The 22,610-nt window shown below is 38.9% G+C and overlaps 1 protein-coding gene across 3 annotated transcripts in view; it reads right to left on the minus strand.

Moving 5' to 3' along the window:
* BRCA1 (BRCA1 DNA repair associated) overlaps nucleotides 1-22,610 on the minus strand; it is a 55,772-nt gene that overhangs the window by 28,411 nt on the left and 4,751 nt on the right. Inside the window, exons 2-10 of one of the 3 annotated variants that reach the window (XM_081109179.1) lie at nucleotides 21,131-21,184; nucleotides 13,720-13,797; nucleotides 11,653-11,741; nucleotides 10,749-10,888; nucleotides 8,539-8,641; nucleotides 7,349-7,394; nucleotides 5,892-5,968; nucleotides 1,693-5,070; nucleotides 1,237-1,325 (exon numbers count right to left, since the gene is read on the minus strand). In XM_081109179.1, the coding sequence (XP_080965305.1) occupies nucleotides 1,237-1,325; nucleotides 1,693-5,070; nucleotides 5,892-5,968; nucleotides 7,349-7,394; nucleotides 8,539-8,641; nucleotides 10,749-10,888; nucleotides 11,653-11,741; nucleotides 13,720-13,797; nucleotides 21,131-21,184 (4,054 nt within the window). Of the gene's footprint in view, nucleotides 1-1,236; nucleotides 1,326-1,692; nucleotides 5,071-5,891; nucleotides 5,969-7,348; nucleotides 7,395-8,538; nucleotides 8,642-10,748; nucleotides 10,889-11,652; nucleotides 11,742-13,719; nucleotides 13,798-21,130; nucleotides 21,185-22,610 lie in introns of those variants that run through there. The other 2 variants (XM_081109178.1, XM_081109180.1) reach the window with 2 other exon arrangements.

Below are 22,610 nucleotides of genomic sequence, written 5' to 3' on the forward strand. Positions count from 1 at the left end.
CCAGATACATTTTTTTAAAATATATTTTTATTTATTTCAGAGAGGAATGGAGAGGGAGAGAAAGATAGAAACATCAATGATGAGAGAGAACCATTGATCAGATGCCTCCTGCACACCCCCTACTGGGGATCGAGCCCACAACCCAGGCATGTGCCCTTGACCGGAATTGAACCTGGGACCTTTCAATCTGCAGGCCGACGCTCTATCCACTGAGCCAAACCAGCTAGGGCTGGCCAGATACATTTGAAAGACCAAAACCAAATTGGTTACTAAGTTTTCTTGATTCTAATTCTTAAGTGTTTCTTAAATTAGCCCTAATCTTCTATTTCCCACTATGCTACTCTGATCTCTACTTTTACTTTTTTTTTTTTTTTGAGTATTCATAAGATTGTATTTGAGCCAAACTGACAACAGTTGCTGAGAAGCAAGATCTCAAATGCTTCCTGGTCTCTACTTTTAATATAGACAGCTACATTACTGTGGAAGTTCCTTAAATGCATGTTTATCATGCCTCTTTCTTCCATAATGGCTGTGGTGGTATACCACTGCTCAGATAAGGTAACACTTTCTGAAAGCTAAATAATCATTACTCATTATAGCCCTCAGGATAAAGTCTAAATTCCTAAGAAGAGCATTCAGAAGGCCTTTTATACTCTCTTATCTTTTAATTCTCCCCCAAACCACCCATATGCCCCGTTTTCTAGTTGCATAGCACAAATTTGTGCTTCCTGGGCATTTTATGCCTTTGTGTCTTTGCCTGGGTTGCTGCCTCCCTTCTTTTTCCTTCTGGAAAAATTCTTCTCATCTTTCAAGGCCCCGTTTAAATGTTTCCTTTGAAAGTCCCCACCAACAGGTGACCCCTCACTACTTCATTTATACTACTAATGCATTAGTACACCAAAGTGGAATACATAACCCTCCTTTGATACAATAGTGCTTTCATGTTTTTGCTATAGGAAAAATGGGTTTTGATCATTTAGCTTATTCATTAAATTCAGTATTTAGTGTTCTGCAGTGAGCTCGGTGGTATGTATGTGAGTATGTATAAAATAAAAGGTAGCATGAGTTCCTGCATGAGGTCTAGCCAGGTGATTACAATCTAATTTGAGGAGGCATGGTACCACATAAACTGTTATACCACTGATTCTAAGGGATGATAAAAGCCAATGCAAGAATGCAGGATGCATACTACTGAATGCACAAGACAGCACACATACTTCCACATATGCTTTTTACCTGAGTTGTTAAAATATCGCTCTGGGAGGACAGCCCTGAGTAGTCTTCAGAGAGGTCTGTTTCACTCTCATATTCAAATGCTGCTTCATCTAAATGATAATAAAAATAGAGATTCAGATGTAAAAACAGACAGCAAATACTGCAATTTGCTATATGTTTCTTCCCATTGGCAGGACAAACATCACTTTCATGTCACACAGAATGATTACACTCCTTGTTTTGAGACACCTGATTTCTTCTAGAAATAACAATGAAAATCAGAAGCAAGTCCACCAACAACTAGGGTATTTAATCTCATTCAAATAGATATGTTCCAGCTAGGTGAAGGACTTTTAAGGAAAAGTACCTTAGGAGGAACATGCTTAAAGTTTAAGAAGCAGCTACTTTAATTGTACTTGGAAACTCATTGTGTGCTCCCCCAAAGGCAGAAACATTTAGCTCATTTCCATAAAATACCTAAGTCTGAATCCGCACTCTGCTCTTCTTGATTTTCCTCTTCCAGGCCAGTTTCCCTTTCATCATCGTCTGAAATCAATTCCTTGTCACTCAGAACTTCCTGGTTTTCAGGCCGATACCTCATTTGCTGGGAAGGAGGATCAATCATCAAGACAGGATCCTGGGTGTTTGTATTGGCGGTCAAGTCCTCTGACGCACTGCACTGTGAGGAAAATAAGCTTCTAGAACATCTTGCTTCATCACTAAGGTGATGTTCCTGGGATGCCTTTGTCAACATTACCTGGTTACTGCAGTTATTTAAGCTACTCTTTAATCCCAGGTTCTCCTCTGTTTTATTAGACAGACTCTTTGTGGCAACACTGGTAGATGGAGAAGGTATTTTGATTACTTTACCAAATAATAAATGTTGGAAGCAAGGAAGCTCTTCATCCTCACTAGACATGTCCTCTTCTGAGGACTCTAATTTCCTGGCCCTTCTTTGGCAACTCCGAGTCAAATGTGTATGGGCTAAGGGGCTAGGGCTCCTTCCGAATTCTTCTTTCTGAACATCTTTGCTAAAAACAGCAGATCTTTCCTTAATGCCTCTTTCGTCAAAGCCGCTATTCTCCTTTATTTCATCATCAGTTAACAAGTCATCCGGTGTCTCAGAACAAACCTGAGAAACAGGACTACTTCCCATAGGTTGTTCTAGGTTATCTGAAATTTGACATGGAGGGAAGTCTGCATTAACAGCCTGAATTAGTCCTTCGTTGTCTCCTTGCCTTTTTACTTCAGGATGTTTACAGTCACTTACAGGAAGGCTTGGCTTATAGACTTCAGGTTGCATGAGACCTAATCTGAGCATAGCAGTTAATTTTGATCCTTTGTTTAGATCTAGTTCTGCATGAATGTTTTCACCACTGGAACCTACTTCATTGATACTAGAGCCTCCTTCATTAGTACTGCTTGAGCTGCTTTCTTTAAAAGCGCTTTCTCTAATGTTACTTAGGCTAATTGGGCTCACTGTACTTTGAATGTTCTCATTTCCCATTGCTCTTTCAGGGGACACTAAATGTTCCTCAAACTTTTCCTCTGACAGGTTTTTCTTACTTACAGTTTTAACAAATGACTTGATGGGAGAAATGGACGGTATATGATATGGGTTTTGTGAAATTCCATATTTATCTGTAATAGTGAGTTCAGTTTTGTTGCCTCTGAACTGAGAGGACGGGCAATGCATAGAGGTTCCTTTTATGCTGTATTTGGCATACTCTCCTGGCTTTTTGTCTTTCTCACAAACCACAGGAAAGCCTACAGCTGTGTGAACTGCCTGTACATGCTTGATTTTAGATTCTTTCTTTCCCTGATTTTCTTCTTTTTGTCCACATTCAAGAGTGACTTTTGGACTTTGTTTCCTTAAAGACGGGGAGTGAGCATAGACTGTTGCACATTCCTTTTCTGGATTTAAAAACAGAGCAAATGACTGGCGCTTTGACACCTTGAATGTATTCTGTAAATCCTGTGTATCAAGCTCACTCTCTTCCACTTCTATGCTTGCCTCCTGCGTGTGGTTAACTTCACATCTCAATAGATCCTTAAAGCCCTCTCTGTCATTTCTAATATCTTTAGAACAACCACGAATAAGTTCTTTAGGATTTTTAACTGCTGCACACAGATCCCCACATTGATTTGGAGCTGTTTTTGCCTTCCCTGGGATGTCAGGTTCCAGTAATGAGACACTATCCTGTGTGCCATAATCAGTTTCAGGTACCAATACAATATTGGTACTCTCTTTAGATCTATCAATTTGCACACTTCTTCCTCCACTTAATGTCAGATCTTCGAGGTCTTTGGTACTATTAGACATTTGAACTGTTCCTAGGTTCTCTTCTGTTTCTTCTCTTTGTAGGTTAGGATCGACAAACTCGTGAAGCTTATTAGAACTTAAACCATTAGTAAAAACACCAGGCATGTTTGTTAAGTTTTGTTCTAGAAAAGCATCACTGGCAAGTTTTTTATTTATTTGTTCATCTGACTTATTACTCTTCTTGGCTCCAGCTGCAGGTTCTTTACCTTCCATGAGTTGAAGCTTCTTGCTGTGTCTGACTGGTATTTGGTCAGAATTTTTTTCCTTCACCTCTTCACTGCTAGAACAACTATCAATTTGTAGTTCAGTATGGTTAGATGGGCTTGGATTTCTATTGACTACTAGTTCAAGTGCATGAATAGGCCTGGTAGAGGACTTCCTCTTCAGCCTATTCTTCTTAGGTGCTTTTGAACTATGGACATTTAATTCTAGTTCCATATTGCTTATGCTGCTGCTTATAGGTTCAGCTTTACTTGTGAACGCAGATTCTTTTTCCAGTGATTTTGTTAGGTTAGCATTTTTCTCTTTCTGAACACAATCACCTTTTGTTTCATTCTCATGATCATTATTAGTAATATTCATCTCATGACCATTCTGTTCTATTCGGTCAGTTCCCTTAATTATCTCTTCTGGAGTCTTTTGAACAACTGCCAAATCTACTTTCTTAATAAAATCCTCAGGATGAAGGCCCGATGTACTTCTCCTTTTACGCTTTAGTTTATTTGTGAGGGGACGCTCTTGTGTTATCTGAGGTTCTATAGCAGATGCTCCTACAATTAGATTTTTAGTTATGTGGCTCAAGTTAGGGAGGCTTGCCTTCCTCCGATAGGTTCTCCCAAATATTTTATCTTCAATATTACTTTCTACTGGTTTGGAGTGAACTCTTTCACTTTCACATGTTAAAGCACCATGAGGATCATGGGCCATTAAGGTTATTTTCCCTGGAGAACCAGAATACCCATCTACTTCATTTGCAACTTCCACTGCACCAGCTACTTCAGCATTTGACTCAGACTTGCCATTATGTGAGCCATCAGAAGTTAGTATTTCATCACGTCTGGAAAACCACTCATTAACTTTCTGTATGCTACTGCTCCGTGTTATCCAAGGCACATCTTGGGAATCTCTAGGATGGTCAGAGCGTGGAAGTTCTTTTTCCCCATTCAGAGGATCAGCATCCAGAATTTCCCTTTTCTCTGTGCTGGGAGTCTGCCTATCATTACATGTTTCTTTACTTTCAGCCCATCTGCTCTGCTGGCTCCTTGCTAAGCCAGGCTGCTTGCTTTTATCACAGAATTCAGCCTTTTCTACATTCATTCTGTCTTTGGTGAGTAGTAAACTGCTGTTCTCATGCTGTAATGAGCTGGCATGAGTATCTGTGCCACATGGCTCCACATGCAAGTTTGAAACAGAAATACCCTGATACTTTTCTGTATGCTTCTCAGCTGCATGCTTCTCAGTGGTGGTCAAATCTTTATTACTGGATTGATGATGTTCAATATTTGTTATGTCCCCAGAAAACTCACAAGCAGCTGAAAATATACAAAAACAATAGGTAATTTAAAAATGAAATTATCATGAAAAAAATACGTGCTTAAACAACTTCAAACACCTGGCTATTTTTAGAGAAACTATCCTCTTAAACAACCAAGTATACTAGAGTTGTAGCTCACACTCATTCATGTAATTCCTTTAATTCTCATTAGTTCCACTTAAAATAAAATTTTAATTTCAGAATTCTCCATAAGCCACACCTCCTATTTCCCTAACCTGTAACAGTGAATTAAAAGCAGACTTTGGGCCGAAACCGGTTTGGCTCAGTGGATAGAGCGTTGGCCTGCGGACTGAAGGGTCCCAGGTTCGATTCCGGTCAAGGGCATGTACCTGGGTTGCGGGCACATCCCCAGTGGGAGATGTGCAGGAGGCAGCTGATCGATGTTTCTCTCTCATCGATGTTTCTAACTCTATCTCTCTCTCCCTTCCTCTCTGTAAAAAAAAATCAATAAAATACATTTAAAAGCAGACTTTGGGCATCGGACATACTGTGCTCTGTTCTACCTTCAGACTCATTATTCCCTATATTTAAATACTAGTATACAAAAGATGAAATATAAACATATAAAGTAAAAGGCAACAACCAGTTATGAGGGATGCTATTAAAATCACATCAGTCTAGTCAACTGAAATGGATCAGGCTGTACCATAACATCCGAGAAAAAATGATATTCTAACTGTGCCAAGAGATGTTGTAAATTATAAATGTCCCAAATGATCTTCAGAATAATGTAATTATAGTACTGTATCTACCCATTCTCTCTTCAGTGCCTGTTATGTTGGGAAGGCTTGCCATTACCCTTTTTTGCAGAATTTAATCTGGCTTCAGCCCTGGCTCCTTGAGGAGTGATTTGTAACAGTTCATGATCTCTCACACTATAGGGAAAAGACAAAAGCCTTAATGAGAAACACTGGTTACATACATGCTCAAAGAGTTGTCAAACGGACAAGATCAAGTATTTTAGCTCCTTTAGGTAGGGTGGCCAAATCTGCTCTCTCCTTTAATAACTTCTAGTCAAAATGAAAGGATCAAAGACTGACACACAGTCACAAAAAACCAGAGCAGGAGTGCAGAACATCGCTTTAAGGACATGCAAATGAGAACCAAAATTTAAATGACAGTCCATTTAAATACAAACAATAACCAAAAGACAGTAAAGCAAAAAACAAAACAAGAAAACAAAAACCAAAAACAAAAACCCCACAAACCCCACAAAACTTAAAAGGATATCTTAATGAGACTGCAGAAACAAAGATATTTAAACAAAACGAGCAACTGGGATGAAGAGATATCCAAATAGTTTGCAAAGAATGCAGCATTCTGCTGCTCAGCCTTCTGTGCTTCTTTTCAAGCTTAAAACCACTTCCTCTCAATTGAGAGATTAGGAAAAAGTCACTTGCAAACAAAATCTGATTGGCAATGACACCATTGTAGTTAAGACAATGCAGAAGCAATAATTCCTATGGAAAGCAATTTGCCATGTAACACAATTGGGGGCTGCTTGTAGATTATCATATAATTTACATAAAGTTTGAGGGATAGATGGAATTAAGAAACAGAGAAAGGGAAGAAAAATGGAACCCTCTAATATTTTCATCAGCCATAATTACCAGTGTCAACACTACTGCACATGAGGAACTAAGCTACAATAGATATTATTCTGTGCAGAGTTGTTATTTTAAATTCTTTTGGACTCTACTAAAAAATCAAACAAACAAGGGTCCTGGCTGGGTAGCTCAGTTGGTTAGAGTACTGTCCTGATATGCTAAGGTTGCAGGTTTGATCTCTGGTCAGGGCATATACAAGAAGCAACCAATGAAGGCATAAATAAGTGGAACGACAAATCAATGTTTCTCTCTCTCTCCCTCCCTTCCTCCCTAAAATCAATCAATAACATAACATAAAATAAAAAGTACTATTAGCCTAACTGGTGTGGCTCAATGGCTGCGCACTGACCTATGAACCAGGATGTCACAGTTCGATTCCTGGTCAGGGCACAAGCCCAGGTTGTGGGTTCGATCCCCAGGAGGGGCATCCAGGAGACAGCTGATCAATGATTCTCTCTCATCATTGAGGTTTCTATCTCTTCCTCTCCCTTCTTCTCTGAAATAAATAAAATAATATTTTTTAAAAATGAGATTAAGATATATGGTCTATTCCAATGCCATGACTCTAACCTAAAAAAAATACCAATTCTTAATATTAACTAAACACAAAAATGCCAGCTTAATAGACAAAGGCTCCCTTTGACTCACCTGTAATATCTTCCTTTATTAGCTGAATCTTCAGAAGAATCAGATCCTAAAAATAGTTCCCCAAATACCCCCAAATAACAAATCAATAAAAGAATTTTTATTGAAAGGATTAAACTAAAAAAATGTACTTTTTGCAAAACAGATACTCATTCAAGAAATATTTACTAAGCACCCACTATATGGTAGGTACAATGATACATATGCCAGGAAATACAGAGAAGTAGTGGTAAGCAGAGGCTCTGAAGCCGGAATTCCTAGGTTTGAATCATGGCTCTGCCACTGAGTAGATTCACTACCTTGGCCAAATTTCTTAACCTCTTTCTGCCTTAATTTCCTCATCTGTAAAATAAATATAATAATAGTAACAACTACAGGGTTTGTCAGGCCTCTTACATGAGTTTTATAAGTGAAGTACAACAGTGCCTGGACTATACTAAGTGCTCCTTAATATTTGCTATTACAATTATTTTGATTATTTTTGTGATACGACACGGTTGTGTCACAAAAATAATCAAAATAAAAAGTCACAAGTCTAGGAATTTATGATTTTAAAAAAGAAAAAGACATACTAGTAATTTCAAGAGAATCTGGTAAATGCTATACTCTTTCCAATTATAAATATATTCTAAATAACAAGACAAATTAGAGAAAACTGACTGAATTGAGCTCAGCTAGTCTTAAAAGTCCTTCTAGTCTAGTACAATTTATCTTGGATTCTTCCAAATGCTGTAGCCAGCCCACCATGTTCTTTCTTATTCCTACTTCCCATTTTTCCAAAGTATAGTAAGTCCTCACTTAACATCAAATGGTTCTGTGACTTCAAGCAAAACGACATATAACAAAACCAATTTTACCATAGACTAATGAATATGAATGAGAGTTACGTTCCTTTAGCATCTCATCCAAGTTATAAAGAAATGATGTTAAGCCTGGCCAGTGTGGCTCACTGGTTGATCGTCAATCTATGAACCAGGCAGTCATGGTTAGATTCCGGGCCAGGGCACATGCCCAGGTTGCAGGCTCAATCCCCCAGTAGGGGGCATGCAAGAGGCAGCCAATCAATGATTTTCTCTCATCATTGATGTTTCTATTTCTCTCCCTCTCCCTTCTTTTCTGAAATCAATAAAAATATATTTTTTTAAAAAGTCTAGCAACTACTGTTCTAAACTTAAAAAGTCTGAGACTCTTACCCAATTCAATGTAGACAGACTTTTTCTGAGATTGTACCTGCTGCTTTGTCTTCCGTGATCTCACAATTCCAAGGTTAGAGAGTTGGGCACTAAGGCTGGTTTCCTGTTAAGCAGTAAAAAATGATGAACTAATTACTGGCCAATTCTTTGCTTTTTTTCCTTGAAGAGAAATTTGAGGCCATGTTTCTATCTCTCTTTCTCTCTCCCTTCCTCTCTGAAATCAATAAAAACATATTTAAAAAGAGAAAACTGGCCGAAACCGGTTTGGCTCAGTGGATAGAGCGTCGGCCTGCGGACTGAAGGGTCCCAGGTTCGATTCCGGTCAAGGGCATGTACCTGGGTTGCGGGCACATCCCCAGTGGGAGATGTGCAGGAGGCGGCTGATCGATGTTTCTCTCTCATCGATGTTTCTGACTCTCTATCTCTCTCCCTTCCTCTCTGTAAAAAATCAATAAAATATATTAAAAAAAAAAAAAGAGAAAACTGTTTTAAAAATGTATGAGTTATGTTCTAATAGTTTGAATATTTTTCCTCTGTTGTTTTAAATTTTTCTAAACAGAATATGTATTATCTGAGTAAATTTTTTTTTATAATTTTTTTAAAACATATTTTATTGACTTTTCACAAAGAGGAAGGGAGAGAGATAGAGAGTTAGAAACATCGATGAGAGAGAAACATCGATCAGCTGCCTCCTGCACATCTCCCACTAGGGATGTGCCTGCAACCAAGGTACATGCCCTTGACCGGAATCGAACCTGGGACCTTTCAGTCCGCAGGCCGATGCTCTATCCACTGAGCCAAACCCGTTTCGGCATGAGTAAATTTTTTGAAGTATAAGAAAGCATATTTTGCCCTAGCCGGTTTGGCTGAGTAGGTAGAGCATTCGCCTGTGGACTGAAGGGTCCTGGGTTCAATTCTGGTCAAGGGCACATGCCTGGGTTGTGGGCTCGATCCCAGTAGGGGTGTGCAGGAGGCAGCCGATCAATGATTCTCTCTCATCACTGATGTTTCTATCTCTCTCTTCCCCTCTGAAATCAATAAAAATATATTAAAAAAAAAGAAAAGTATATTTTGAAGCTAATACTTTATATAATAGTACAGCATAGAAAGGAAATAAGGTTCATTTGGTATACATTTCTAATAACATCTGCACATCTGATAACAGGGTTGGCAACTAAGATAAAATAAAAATTTTAATTATTGCCGAAACCGGTCTGGCTCAGTGGATAGAGCGTCGGCCTGAGGACTGAAGGGTCCCGGGTTCGATTCCGGTCGAGGGCATGTGCCTGGGCTGTGGGCACATCCCCAGTAGGAGATGTGCAGGAGGCGGCTGATCGATGTTTCTCTCTCATCGATGTTTCTGACTCTCTATCTCTCTCCCTTCCTCTCTGTAAAAAATCAATAAAATATATATATAAAAAAAAAATTTTTAATTATTTATTTTCTTTATTGATTAAGGTATTACATATGTGTCCTTATCCTCCCTCATTGGCCCCCCTAAAGTAACATTTTAAAAAAGATAAATAAAAATAATAACCCTGCAATCAATCCTTAGATCATTCAGTATAGGAAAGACTATTTAAAAACCCAACATTATTCCAATGAAGTTTTCCTTCTTCTTTTTGAATCCTTCAACATCTACTGAAAAATGAATGCTGGAAGCATAAGAACTATTGTTTTTGAGATCTTCATTATTCATCCACATATGTGTAACAACAGAGTAAACCATCGCCATTTTTTTTTTTACAATTACACCTTTTAAGTTGAAGCAATTTCTTTCTTTTTTTTAAAATTTATCTTTATTGTTGAATGAAGCAATTTTCAAATGTTAAAACAGATTTTCTTTTCAGGTGATTTTTCAGAGGAAATAAGATAAATACACTTCCTCATGCCTGGAGAATTGCCATAAGATGGTTATTATAAAAACTAGCAAGCTTAAAACCACCAATGACCTTGTGGCTATTTTAGACAAGAATGGGGATGGATAAAGCACTAACGCAGGGGAGGGGCCAGTCAGGTCTCTCCTGACCACATTAGGTACACAGACCTGCTCTCAACAATTCTAACTCTTGTTCATTAGAACATTTGTCCAACCACTTAATTTACCATCTTACCTTGTTTACTAACTTTTTATTTAAATCCATGAGCATCTAGCACATTCACAATACTCAGTAAAAAGATTTTACCAGAACAAATCAAAATGGCTTTACCAAGGTAGGATTTTCAGGTTCACTCTGTCGAAATCTTAGGGTACGGTTTCGGAAGCCCAAACTTTGGATCATAGAAACTTCCTCATTTAGATGCTCAGGAGAATTATTTTCCTTTTTTGAAAAGCTATAACTGTTTGTAACTGTGAATTACAAGGGAAAACATTATTTTTATAATTGCAATCAAAGAACCAAGAGAAATCCTGTGTATGCTCTTTGTTATATAGTAAGACAATGCAGCAAAGACTACCTATAATTTTTTAAAATAAAACTTTGGAAATTCTACTCCTGCGAAACAAACACACAGACTGTCAAAGTTATTTCTACTGTCCCCCCGACCAATACTAACAAATTTGCCTATTAATCATAGCTCACTGAATCTAAGATACCAATGATGTAAGAAGCACCATTATTTTCTATACCACTAAGAAAGAAAACATACAATTAGACAATGACACACCACTGATAACTTGTCCCCAATTTATGTGAAAAAAACGTGCATCTGAGGATGGATAAAATGAGGTATGAGACCAGTGGGAATGATTTAACAAATAGATTACAGATAAAGGGCTAAAATTAAACTAGACCAAAAGGTCTTATCACCTATTTACAGAAAATTGTGTAAACCTCCTTCAGAGTTTTTTATTTTTTTGTTAATCTTCACCCAAGGGTATTTTTCAATTGATTTTTAGAGTGGAAGGGAGGGGGAGAGACAGAGAGAGAGAGAGAAACATGATGTGAGAGAGACACATAGATTGGTTGCCTCCTCCCCAACCCCCAACCAGGGCTGGGGATGGAGTAGAGCCTGCAATGGAGGTACATGCCCTTGACCATAATTGGCTGGGCCCCTCTTGAGTTTTAAAGACAGCCACTAGAGCATTGGCCCCTGGGGCTATATAACACTTACATGGCAATCCTGTATCAAGTTCAAAAGCATGAATGATTTTCAATAGCTCTTCAACAAGTTGACTAAATCTTGTACTTTCTTGGAGGCTTCTGAAATTAAATCATTTGAGAGACATACTTAGCAAGTACTTATCAACTTTTTTTTTTTTTTTTAAATATATTTTATTGATTTTTTACAGAGAGGAAGGGAGAGAGATAGAGAGTCAGAAACATCGATGAGAGAGAAACATCGATCAGCTGCCTCCTGCACATCTCCTACTGGGGATGTGCCCGCAACCCAGGTACATGCCCTTGACCGGAATCGAACCTGGGACCCTTCAGTCCGCAAGCCGATGCTCTATCCACTGAGCCAAACCGGTTTCGGCGACTTTTTAAGGACTTTTAAAATAAGGAAAGACATGTACACTAATAAAAAAAGATGCAGCAACAGCTGAAAAACTGTATTCAAAGAACAGAGCTATTAGTGACATCACATAAGCAAAACATTATTGACATCAGTAATGATTATTTTTGTAATATTTTCTTTTTTTGCCATTCAAATCTACCAAAAGCCTGTAACTATCTAAAATAGAACTATGAATCCATAGTAAATATAAATCCACTGCACAGAGAACTTACTATTCTTGACATCTCAGTCCCATCCACTCAACATCCCACTTCTAGCAATCAGGAATTTCTGTCAAATGATGTTTCCATTATTTGAAAAGCACAAACAGCCAGTACCGGTTTAGCTCGGTGGATAAAGCTTTGGCCTGCGGACTCAAGGGTCCCGGGTTCGATTCCGGTCAAGGGCATGTACCTTGGTAGCGGGCACATCCCCAGTGGGGGGCGTGCAGGAGGCAGCTGATCCATGTTTCTCTCTCATGGATGTTTCTGGCTCTCTATCCCTCTCCCTTCCTCTCTGTAAGAAATCAATAAAATATGTTTAAAAAAAAAAAAAAAAGAAAAGCACAAACAGATAACAATGTCCAAAGAAAGATTCTGATTTAGGAAAGTTTTCATTTATTCCTTTAAATATCTGAGTGACTACTATATGCCAAACACTGGAAAAGCTGTGTTGACTGAGACAGACAAAGCCGGTGCCCTAACAGAACTTAAATCCTGACCAGAGGGATACACAATACAGAAATACACTAGGGGTCCAGTGCATAAATCGTGCACCTTGAAAGGAACTGTGGGCCATGAGGCTGCAGTGGGCACAGGGGCAGGTCTTGGCCCATCCTCTGCATCCCCACCCAGCCCCTCCTGCCACAGCCCCCAGTCCCCTGTATGCTGGCAGTCCTGCTCCCACACACTGACGGTGCCGGCGCTTGCACCTGCTGACGCACGGAGGCACTGGGGCCCCAATCGCCCCTCAGGAGCAGGGGGAGATGGAGAAGCCCTGAGAGACGATCAGGGTTGGTAGCCACCCCTTGCACCTGCTAATGGTGCTGAGCAATTGGGGCCGCGCCAGGCGCCAGCAGCGGATGCAGGCAGGGCCAGTGCTGGCAGCAGGTGCGAGCGCTGGGCGGGACTGTGGTGCGCGAGCAAAGAATTTTCAATAACCACCAGAGGTTCACCCCGATGACAGCGACCAGCGTCCCGCCTTGGTCTGGCTCCCCCGTTCGCTCCACCATCCAGCCGCAGACAACACCCCGCCATGTTCCCCACGTGCCCCCTGGTGGTCAGCGAATGTCATAGTGACCAGTTGTTCGGTTGTTCCACCACTTGGTCTATTTGCATATTAGTCCTTTATTATATAGGACTGTGTGTGTGTGTGTAAATAATTAAGTAGAGATTAAGTGTACAAGAAAAATAAAAGGATCAGGAGAAAATGGGGGCATGTGGTACACTCCTGCTTTAGATAAGACTGCAAGTTCTCACACCATTCAGAAGCATTAGAAAAATGCATGTTGCTAATTGCTAACACCTGAATAAGGTACCGTAAAACTTTCAGGAAAATAATTTATTTTGTCAGCTAAACACCCTTTTATACATTTTTTCTACTAAGGAATGGTTTGATAGGAACAGCTATAATAGTAAGGAATTTCTACTTTTTCCAGCCTCCCATCACTACCCAATTATATACCTTTTGGTTATATCATTCTTACACAAAGGACACTGTGATGGCCCTTTCTTCTGGCTGAGAAGTTTCAGCATACAAAATCTACAAATTATAAAGAACAAGAATAATTAAAATTACTTTTTTATAGAGAGAATATTAAAGGACAAATAGCCATGAAAAAAATAATTTCACAACATTAAGAACACTTTCAAAGTTAATGGCAGGTGAATTACAACCAATGACTTTAATTGTTTTTCGATGTTACCTAAGCAGAAAACTAAACTATCAAGCAATGATCTATGAAAACTAAACTTACATAGATATGGCCTACTGTTATGATCTATTAAAACTTATTAAAGAGTTAATATGACATATTTAATTATTATTATTTCATTCTGCATAATCAGACAAATGGTAAATAGTTCAAGTACAATTATTATAATTAGTTGAAAAATCTCAGCACCTCACTACAAAGCTACAGTAATCAAGACAGTGTGGTACTGGCATAAGGACAGACATATACATGGATGGAACAGAACTGAGAGTACAGGAAAAAGAATAGTCTTATCAACAAACAGTGCCGGGACAACTAAACATCCACATGCAAAATTGGAAGCTAGACTCCTACCTCATACAACACACACACACAAAATAACTCAAACTAAATCTTTGTTACCTTGGGTTAAATAAACAAACAAACACCAAAAGCACAAGCAACCAAAGGAAAAACTAGATACACCGGACTACATCAAACTTAAGAACTTTTGTGCTATAATACCATGAAGAAAGCGAAAGGACAATCCACAGAATGGGAGAAAATATTTGCAACTCATATATATCCATTAAGTGACCTGTATCCAGAATATACAAAAAACTCTTACAATTCGATCAATGAACTATGTGGTTTTGAATTGAATGTAGACCATTAGTGCTACTACTTGAGCTAAACTTCTGCGTGGTTCATATTTTTAAAGTGTGTAGTTAATAGTATGCATGCCATTGTCCTTTCTTCCATTCTTACCAGTATGTGCCCATTTGCAAAACAAAAATGCTAATAATCAGCAGTAGTCCTATAAAAGATGTTAACTCTGTTTAGTCATTGACTGATCTTGCTCTAACCTTAAAATTTTGTGATTATTGACTTGTTGCATGTATTCTAAAACACCCCAAAATTATTTAGCTGTTTTAAATATCGACATTACCCTGGTGTATTCACTGCTGTATGCATTACTCTTCTTTCTTGCTGTTTTATGCCTTCATATTAGCAAAATATGAAATTCTGTGAAAAACAAAAAAAATCCCTTTGATCTTTAACACTCCCCCCCTTCTGAGTAGGAAACAAATTGTTTGTTCTTGAGAACTTTCCCATCAAGAATTTAGTGGAAGCAGGTATACTTATATTATTTTCATGTTTTTGTTAATGTTTCCAAACAATGTACTTTGAAATCAGAATCATTTCTTAATTGCTTTTAATATAATTTTCCTGAGGCTCTTCATCACACATTAGTGATCAGAAACGAGATGTAATTCCCCAATCCCTGCCCGCAAGACCTGAGTAGGATCTTACAGTAAATTGAAGGGAGTTTTACTCTAACTCATGGATTGTGCAAGAATGAGCTGCCATTGGGTTTGACTGTAGATGGGTTGTGGTGTGGTGTATTGAAGGCTATTGAATGCAACTTACAATGCTTAATAAAAATCTTTATTCTTTTAGTATTAAAAAAACCCCTCTTATAACTCAATAATAAACAGAGAAATAACACAATTAAAAAATAGGCAAAGTATTTGAATAGACATTTTCTCCACAGGAGGTATTCAAACAGTCAACAAGCACATGAAAAGAGGCTCAATAGTCATTATGAAAATGCAAATTAAAGCTACAATGAGATACCACTCCACACCCTCTAGAATGGCTTGTGCAAATAAAAAAGGCAGGTAAGAAGTATTAGAGAAGATGTGAAGAAACTGAAACCCTCATTCATTGCTGGTGGAAATATAAACCGATGCAACCACTTTGGAATACGGTTTGGCAGCTCCTCAAAATGTTAAACATAGAGTTACCATGTGAGTCTGCAATTCTACTCTTAGATTTCTTCCCTGGAGAAATGAAAACATTAGTCCATGTTAAACTTGTACACATATGTACATAGCAGCATTGCTCGTAATAGCCAAAAAGCAGAAACAATCACCAATACAGATGCCTTATCTGGCAATAACTCTATAGTTTATGGAAAAGTGATATCAAAAAGCTACCTGTATTGTATGTAAATACCCTTTGAAGAGCCACAGAATAGAGGACACTCCTTGAGAAGATGTAAATCCTACTTGTAATCTACCATAATAGTTCTAGGAGGCATCAATGCTTTACACTGGGAAATGGTACAATTAAACAATTCTGAGTAGGAGTAGGGAGGGAATTGCCTGAACAGAGAGAATACTGCAGATCACAATAGCTAACTAAGCTCGAGTGTTGTAGACTGTACAATAATTACATAAATAACACAGGGGACTAGGTAAATGTAGAAAAACCAAAATATGGTTTCCAGTCTTTCCTTATGCTAGAAAAAGAACACATGCATAAAGGTCGTTAACTCAAAAGAGGAAATGAACTTGTACATCACTTAAAAAGACTGAACAAAGGAAAACACTGATGGTTCAACAGAACATAGGCATATCTTTCAGGGCTCAGAATTTATTAGATTCTGTTTTAGAGTCCTGGGGAATCTATGTGATGCACCAATTAAATAAAGACATAAATGTTCTACATAAGGTGCTTGGTAAAAAGATCTGAGACAAGTTTTGGGCTTCTTGGATTTTTAAATGCTTAAGGAAAGGCAATACTTTTTCAAGCAAATGCAGTAGTACTCATTTTTTAGCACATCTATATCCTGAGGAGTTTGACAATGTTATGGAAACTCACCTAACTTGTCTAAGTCTATCCTGGCAGGAGTCAATAAATTAACAGTTCCAAGTCTAAGCAAAATGAAAGTAGGCTGACGTTTGGCTACCTTTGATTATACTGGGTGCCCTGGATTCCTGTCAACAGAACTAAGATTATGGACCAATATTGTCCAGAGGGCCCCACAGCTCAGCATCCACTTATGGTGGCCCCATCAAACCTTGTCAGTTTCTATAATAAGGCTCTGTTTTCTTTTTCTTTTTTTTTCATATATATTTTATTGATTTTTTACAGAGAGGAAGGGAGATAGAGAGTTAGAAACATCGATGAGAGAGAAACATCGATCAGCTGCTTCCTGCACATCTCCCACTGGGGATGTGCCCGCAACCCAGGTACATGCCCTTGACCGGAATCGAACCTGGGACCTTTCAGTCCGCAGGCCGACGCTCTATCCACTGAGCCAAACCGGTTTCGGCGGCTCTGTTTTCTTGATCAAACCTCTAGTTTGTACTTTAGTTTCAACATTTAAGACTCTATCCTAAGCTCTTCATCTGGGTGAGTATGCCTAGGTTCCTTGCCTGGTATTGCAACCCCATGGGTCAAGGCTCTTGTCTTCTAGGGACAAGTCTTACCCCTTAGCCTCCTATGGCTGTATCCATATTTTTCTTCCCTTATAACCACCACTTGGAACTTCTGCTTATTTCTGCTACTAGACTCCTGAGAAACTATGTTTGATCTACTAGTATATGCTAGAATATCCATCTCTTGACTACTTCTGGACCACTGACATATCAAGCCATTGCTAGACTCCAAAGTTCCCTGATATTATGATGTAATATATCTAGCCATCAAACCTCCCTAATATGAACTCACCACTTATCTGCATTTCCTCAGTTAGCTGACTCCAAGATTTGCCTTACTTGGTCTATCTGATCCTTAGACTTCAGCCATCCCTGGTCTGGTCCCTCTTACTATCCTGCAAATAAGTGTATAGGAAGGTCATCATTCCAGAACACTGCTTCCCAGATTTTAATGTGTATAAGAATCTTGTTAAAATGCAGATCCTGACTGAGCACGTTTGGAGTAGGGCTGAGATTCTAGAAAGTTCCCATGTGATATGGGTACTGCAAGTTCATGAGTCCCACTTTGAGTAGTAAGTTCCTAGAGCTGTGTTGTCCAATACAGCGGCCACTGGACACATGGCTACTGAGCAGTTGTAATGCAGCTAGTCAGAACTAAGATGTTCTGTAAGTATAGAAAAACACAGGCTCTCGAAACTTAATACCAAAAAAGAATGTCAAATAAATACCTCATTAATATATTTTATATTGAAATGGTAAAATTTTGGTCACAATTGGGTTAAAAATATGTAAATATATAACTACTAGAGGCCCGGTGCACGAATTCATGCACGGGTGGGGTCCTTGGGGGGCCCTGCGGAGGTTGGGCCCCAGCTCACGCCCCCAGCCTCGCAGCTTCAGCTCATGAGCCCCGCAGCCACACCTGGCACCCTGCCTTGGCCTGGCGACGCCCCCACACCTGCTCCACCATCCCGCCTGCGGGGCGATCAGCCAGGCCCCGCCCCCCATTGCCACCACTGGTTGCTGTCTGCAGGGTGATAGGTGGGGCGATTGGGCCCCTGCTTGCACCTGCCTTGACCTGGCACCGCTCACTCACCTGCTCCACCATCCCACTGCAGTCATCAGGGACCGTCAGGGCGGCAGCACCTCCACTGCCACCCACTGCCAGCACCACATTGCCAATGCCTGCCATATTCCGCGCCGTCCCCTAGTGGTCAGCGCACATCATAGCGAGGGGTTGAACGACCGCCCATGGGGACAATTTGCATATTAAGCTTTTATTATATAGGATAATTTAAAAACTTTTTAGTAATATGGCTACTAGAATATTTAAATTACACTTATTGTTCATATTATATATTTTTGGAGAATACGGTTCTAGATATTCTAAAAAATATCACACAATTCATTTGTTGTTTGGAAATTGCAAGGCAATGCATGGATGACCCAAGTAATTTTTTTCTAGACTGGTACTATTATCTCTTTTGTATATCTCATGAAAGATTTCAGAACTATAGGCTTGCCGAAACCGGTTTGGCTCAGTGGATAGAGCGTCGGCCTGCGGACTGAGGGGTCCCGGGTTCGATTCCGGTCAGGGGCATGTACCTGGGTTGCGGGCATATCCCCAGTGGGAGATGTGCAGGAGGCAGCTGATCGATGTTTCTCTCTCATCGATGTTTCTAACTCTCTATCTCTCTCCCTTCCTCTCTGTAAAAAATCAATAAAATATATTTAAAAAAAAAAAAAAAAGAACTATAGGCTTACCTCAGTCAATAAAGCTATTTTTTATCATTAGCAATTATAGTTTACCCTGAGAAAATACAATTAATGCTTGGGGTATTTTCCCCAGTTTTCTGACATAGAGATCAAGACATTATTCAGATTATAAAGGTATTACAGAAGAGGTTTCATGAAAAAGTTGATCTGTCACATGGGTATTATACTATACTTTTAATTCTAATATAGTACTTAAAAATATGGCTACTTCTTCTGCTTATCATATTCTCCATATAAAGAGCTGCAAGCTTTTCTCACTCTCCCCGAGTTGCCAACTTTAACCCTTTCAATCTCAACAGATGTCTTCACCTCCAACTTCATTGAGCTCAAACTACCTCAGTGGCTCAGTGGTTGAGCCTCATCCTGTGAACCGGGGGTAGGGTGGGTCATGGTTCGATTCCTAGTCGGGACATGTGCTCCAGGTCGTGGGCTTGATCCCATGCCAGGGGCGGTCAATTGGTGGTTCTCTCTCATCACTGATGTTTCTATCTGTCTCCCTCTCCCTTCCTCTCTGAAATCAATAAAAATACATATATTTTTAAAACTACCTCAACTCCTCCTGCTCTACCTCAAAAGTCTTTCTGTAGAATTATTCTACTTTTCCTTCATTACTACTTATGAATAATAACTATGTCTTTCTCTTGCAGTCATTTTCCATTTCCAATCCCGTCTACCTCCTCTTGCAAATGTCATCTCCCTTTTAAGGGGCTCCTTCCTCTTCTCACACAACCCTTAAACAAATATGGAAAGTTAAGTTTCTTTTTTCTGGACATACTCTACTTTCTTCTCTTCAGACCTTTGCTTATATTATTTCCTCTGTCTGTAATTTCCTTCTTCCACAAGCTCTCAAAGTAATAAATGTTGATACTACCTGTAATCTTTTAAATACTGGGACTTTTACATTTTGTTTTACAAAAGTATCAATCTATGAAGAAACTGGTCCTATATTATAGTTTGAGACGCTTCCCTCTAGAGGCCACAAAACTAAAAATTCCTGAAGCAGAGAGAGAAAGCTGTGCTGCCCTGGCACCTGAACAAGGAAAAGGGCCTGAGGAATCAGAAGGAAACCGTTGGGAAGAGATCTACATCAGTGTGGTGACATGAGAAAGGGGTGAGAGACAGTGGAAATGGGCTCTAGACCCTTGTTAGGACAGATGAATGGGAAGAATACAAAATACAGAGGAAGGAGCCAGCCAGCTGGCAGACTAGTGCTCAGAGGATATCCCTCCAAAGTGAACAGGTTTCCCTCAGCTCCAGCCAGCCCTTATTATCCTTAATGCCAGATGCTTTTCACATTTTTTAGGTTATGGAAGCATACTAAGAATTTGATAAAAATTATTGCCTTCCCCCAAAATTGCAAATGCTCAGTTTTTAATACAGTTGAACTTAAAATTAAATATAATTATAGGACATTCATGAAAACCAACAAATCCCAAGTTAAAAACTCTTAAAATTTAAAAATTCCCAAGAAGATATCAAGAAATTGATCACTGTAGTTGTTTCTGGAAAGGGAAGAGGAAGGCAGGGATTTGAGGTTAGGAGGGAAACATACTTTGCATCATATAACCTTTTGTGCTAGTTAAACTCATTATAATGGACATGCTTTGTCAATTGAAAAAGAAAAAAATACTTAAAAACAAATTAGTTGGCATTCAGGAAAAGTCTCAATCATAGCTTAACATCAGGGAAAGGAAAAAAACCCCTTGTTCCACCCAATTACCTATCAAACTTTTTCTGGAATTCTTTCACCAAGAAACATTTTCATGTGGGGGGGAAGGGGGTACATATGTAATACTTCCAACAATAAAGATTAAAAAGAAGCATTTTCATTTCAAAGGGCAAGATTCTTAAAAATGTAAATATAATTTGAATCATTGTATGAATGAATTTTAGCCAAATATTGCTTGCAATCTGCTTTCCCTATGGACACAAAAAACAAACAGCTGTTCAAAGTGAGTTGATTTCCCACTACATAGATATGCCAATATTTTACCAGGAACTTTGGCTAAAACCAACTTATGGTGACTTTCGGTGTATTCTCTGAGACAGAATGAAATCGAATTGGGTTTTTCTTTCTTACTAATTAAAGATAAAGCTTCTTTAAAGTTGGGTGTTTCCTCTGTTACGAAGGATAAGCACAAAAGGTAATAATGAAGCCACATAAAACATTCAAACTTACTTGCAAAATATGTGGTCACATTTTGTAGAAACAGGCTCTTTGATCAACTCCAGACTAGAAGGGTAGGGAAAAAAGAAAAAGAAAATAAATGCAGCTCAATAATTTATTTAAAAATAAATATTTATCCTTAGAAGTTCAACTTTAAGTGGTTATCACTAAGCCAAGGTAAGGTTTTTTGTTTTTTTTTTTTAAATATATTTTATTGATTTTCTACAGAGAGGAAGAGAGAGGGACAGAGAGCCAGAAACATGGATGAGAGAGAAACATCCATCAGCTGCCTCCTGCACACTCCTCACTGGGGATGCGCCCGCAACCGAGGTACATGCCCTTGACCAGAATCGAACCTGGGACCCTTCAGTCCGCAGGCTGACGCTCTATCCACTGAGCCAAACCGGTCAGGGCAGCCAAGGTAAGGTTTTAAGTTCATTCAATAGATACTTAAATGTCTGCTGTGCCAGGAGCCAAAAATACAGCAGAGAATATGATCTTTATTCTCACTGAGCTTTCAGACATCAAAACAGAATACACAGTACTTTTTTCAATATTCTACATGACCTATAGCACTTAAAAGATTAGTTGATATTACTTCATATCAATTAGGTTTCACTGATACGCTTTTAGAGCTATCAGTGGGTGCATATCCTGTATCTCAACTAGACTTTCAGCAGCTCCACAAAGACAAAAACTTCTTGTATTTCTTTCAGATTCCCTGACAGCAGTTCTTTTTGGCATGTGATTACCTTTTTAATTTCTTCATATGGAAAATTTCAAGCATTTACTAGTGCACAAATAAAATAGTAAAATAACCTTCATGTACCACCCCGTTTCAACAATTATCAACTCACAGCCAATGGTATTTTTGTCCATGGCTGATACCCACCCAAAGCCCAGATTATTTGAAAATAAATCTCAGCCATCATATAATTTCATCTATAAATATTTTGGAACATATTTTCAAAAGAGAAAGACTTTTTTAATACAACCATGAAACCATTACTACTCCTAAAAAATAATTTCCTTAATATCACCTACTATATAATTAATGTTGTAATTTTCCTGTCTCATAAAAGTTTAATAATTAAATCTGTGTAAATCAGGAGTCAAACAAGATCCACACATTGTCTCTGGTATGTCTCAAGTCTCTTTTATTCTATAGATTTTCCCTTCTTCTCTCCCCACCCCCATTACTTATATAAAAAACTAGGTCATTTAGCCGAAACCGGTTTGGCTCAGTGGATGGAGCATCGGCCTGTGGAATGAAGGGTCCCAGGTTTGATTCCGGTCAGGGGCATGTACCTTGGTTGCGGGCACATCCCCAGTGAGGGGTGTGCAGGAGCCGGCTGATCGATGTTTCTCTCTCATTGATGTTTCTAACTCTCTATCCCTCTCCCTTCCTCTCTGTAAAAAAATCAATAAAATATATTTAAAAAAAAACCAAAAACTAGGTCATTTGACCTGTAGAATTTCCCACATTCTGGAT

The sequence above is a fragment of the Myotis nattereri genome, assembly GCF_964212035.1.
Source record: "Myotis nattereri genome assembly, chromosome: 16".
Classification (NCBI taxonomy): Eukaryota; Metazoa; Chordata; class Mammalia; order Chiroptera; family Vespertilionidae; genus Myotis; species Myotis nattereri.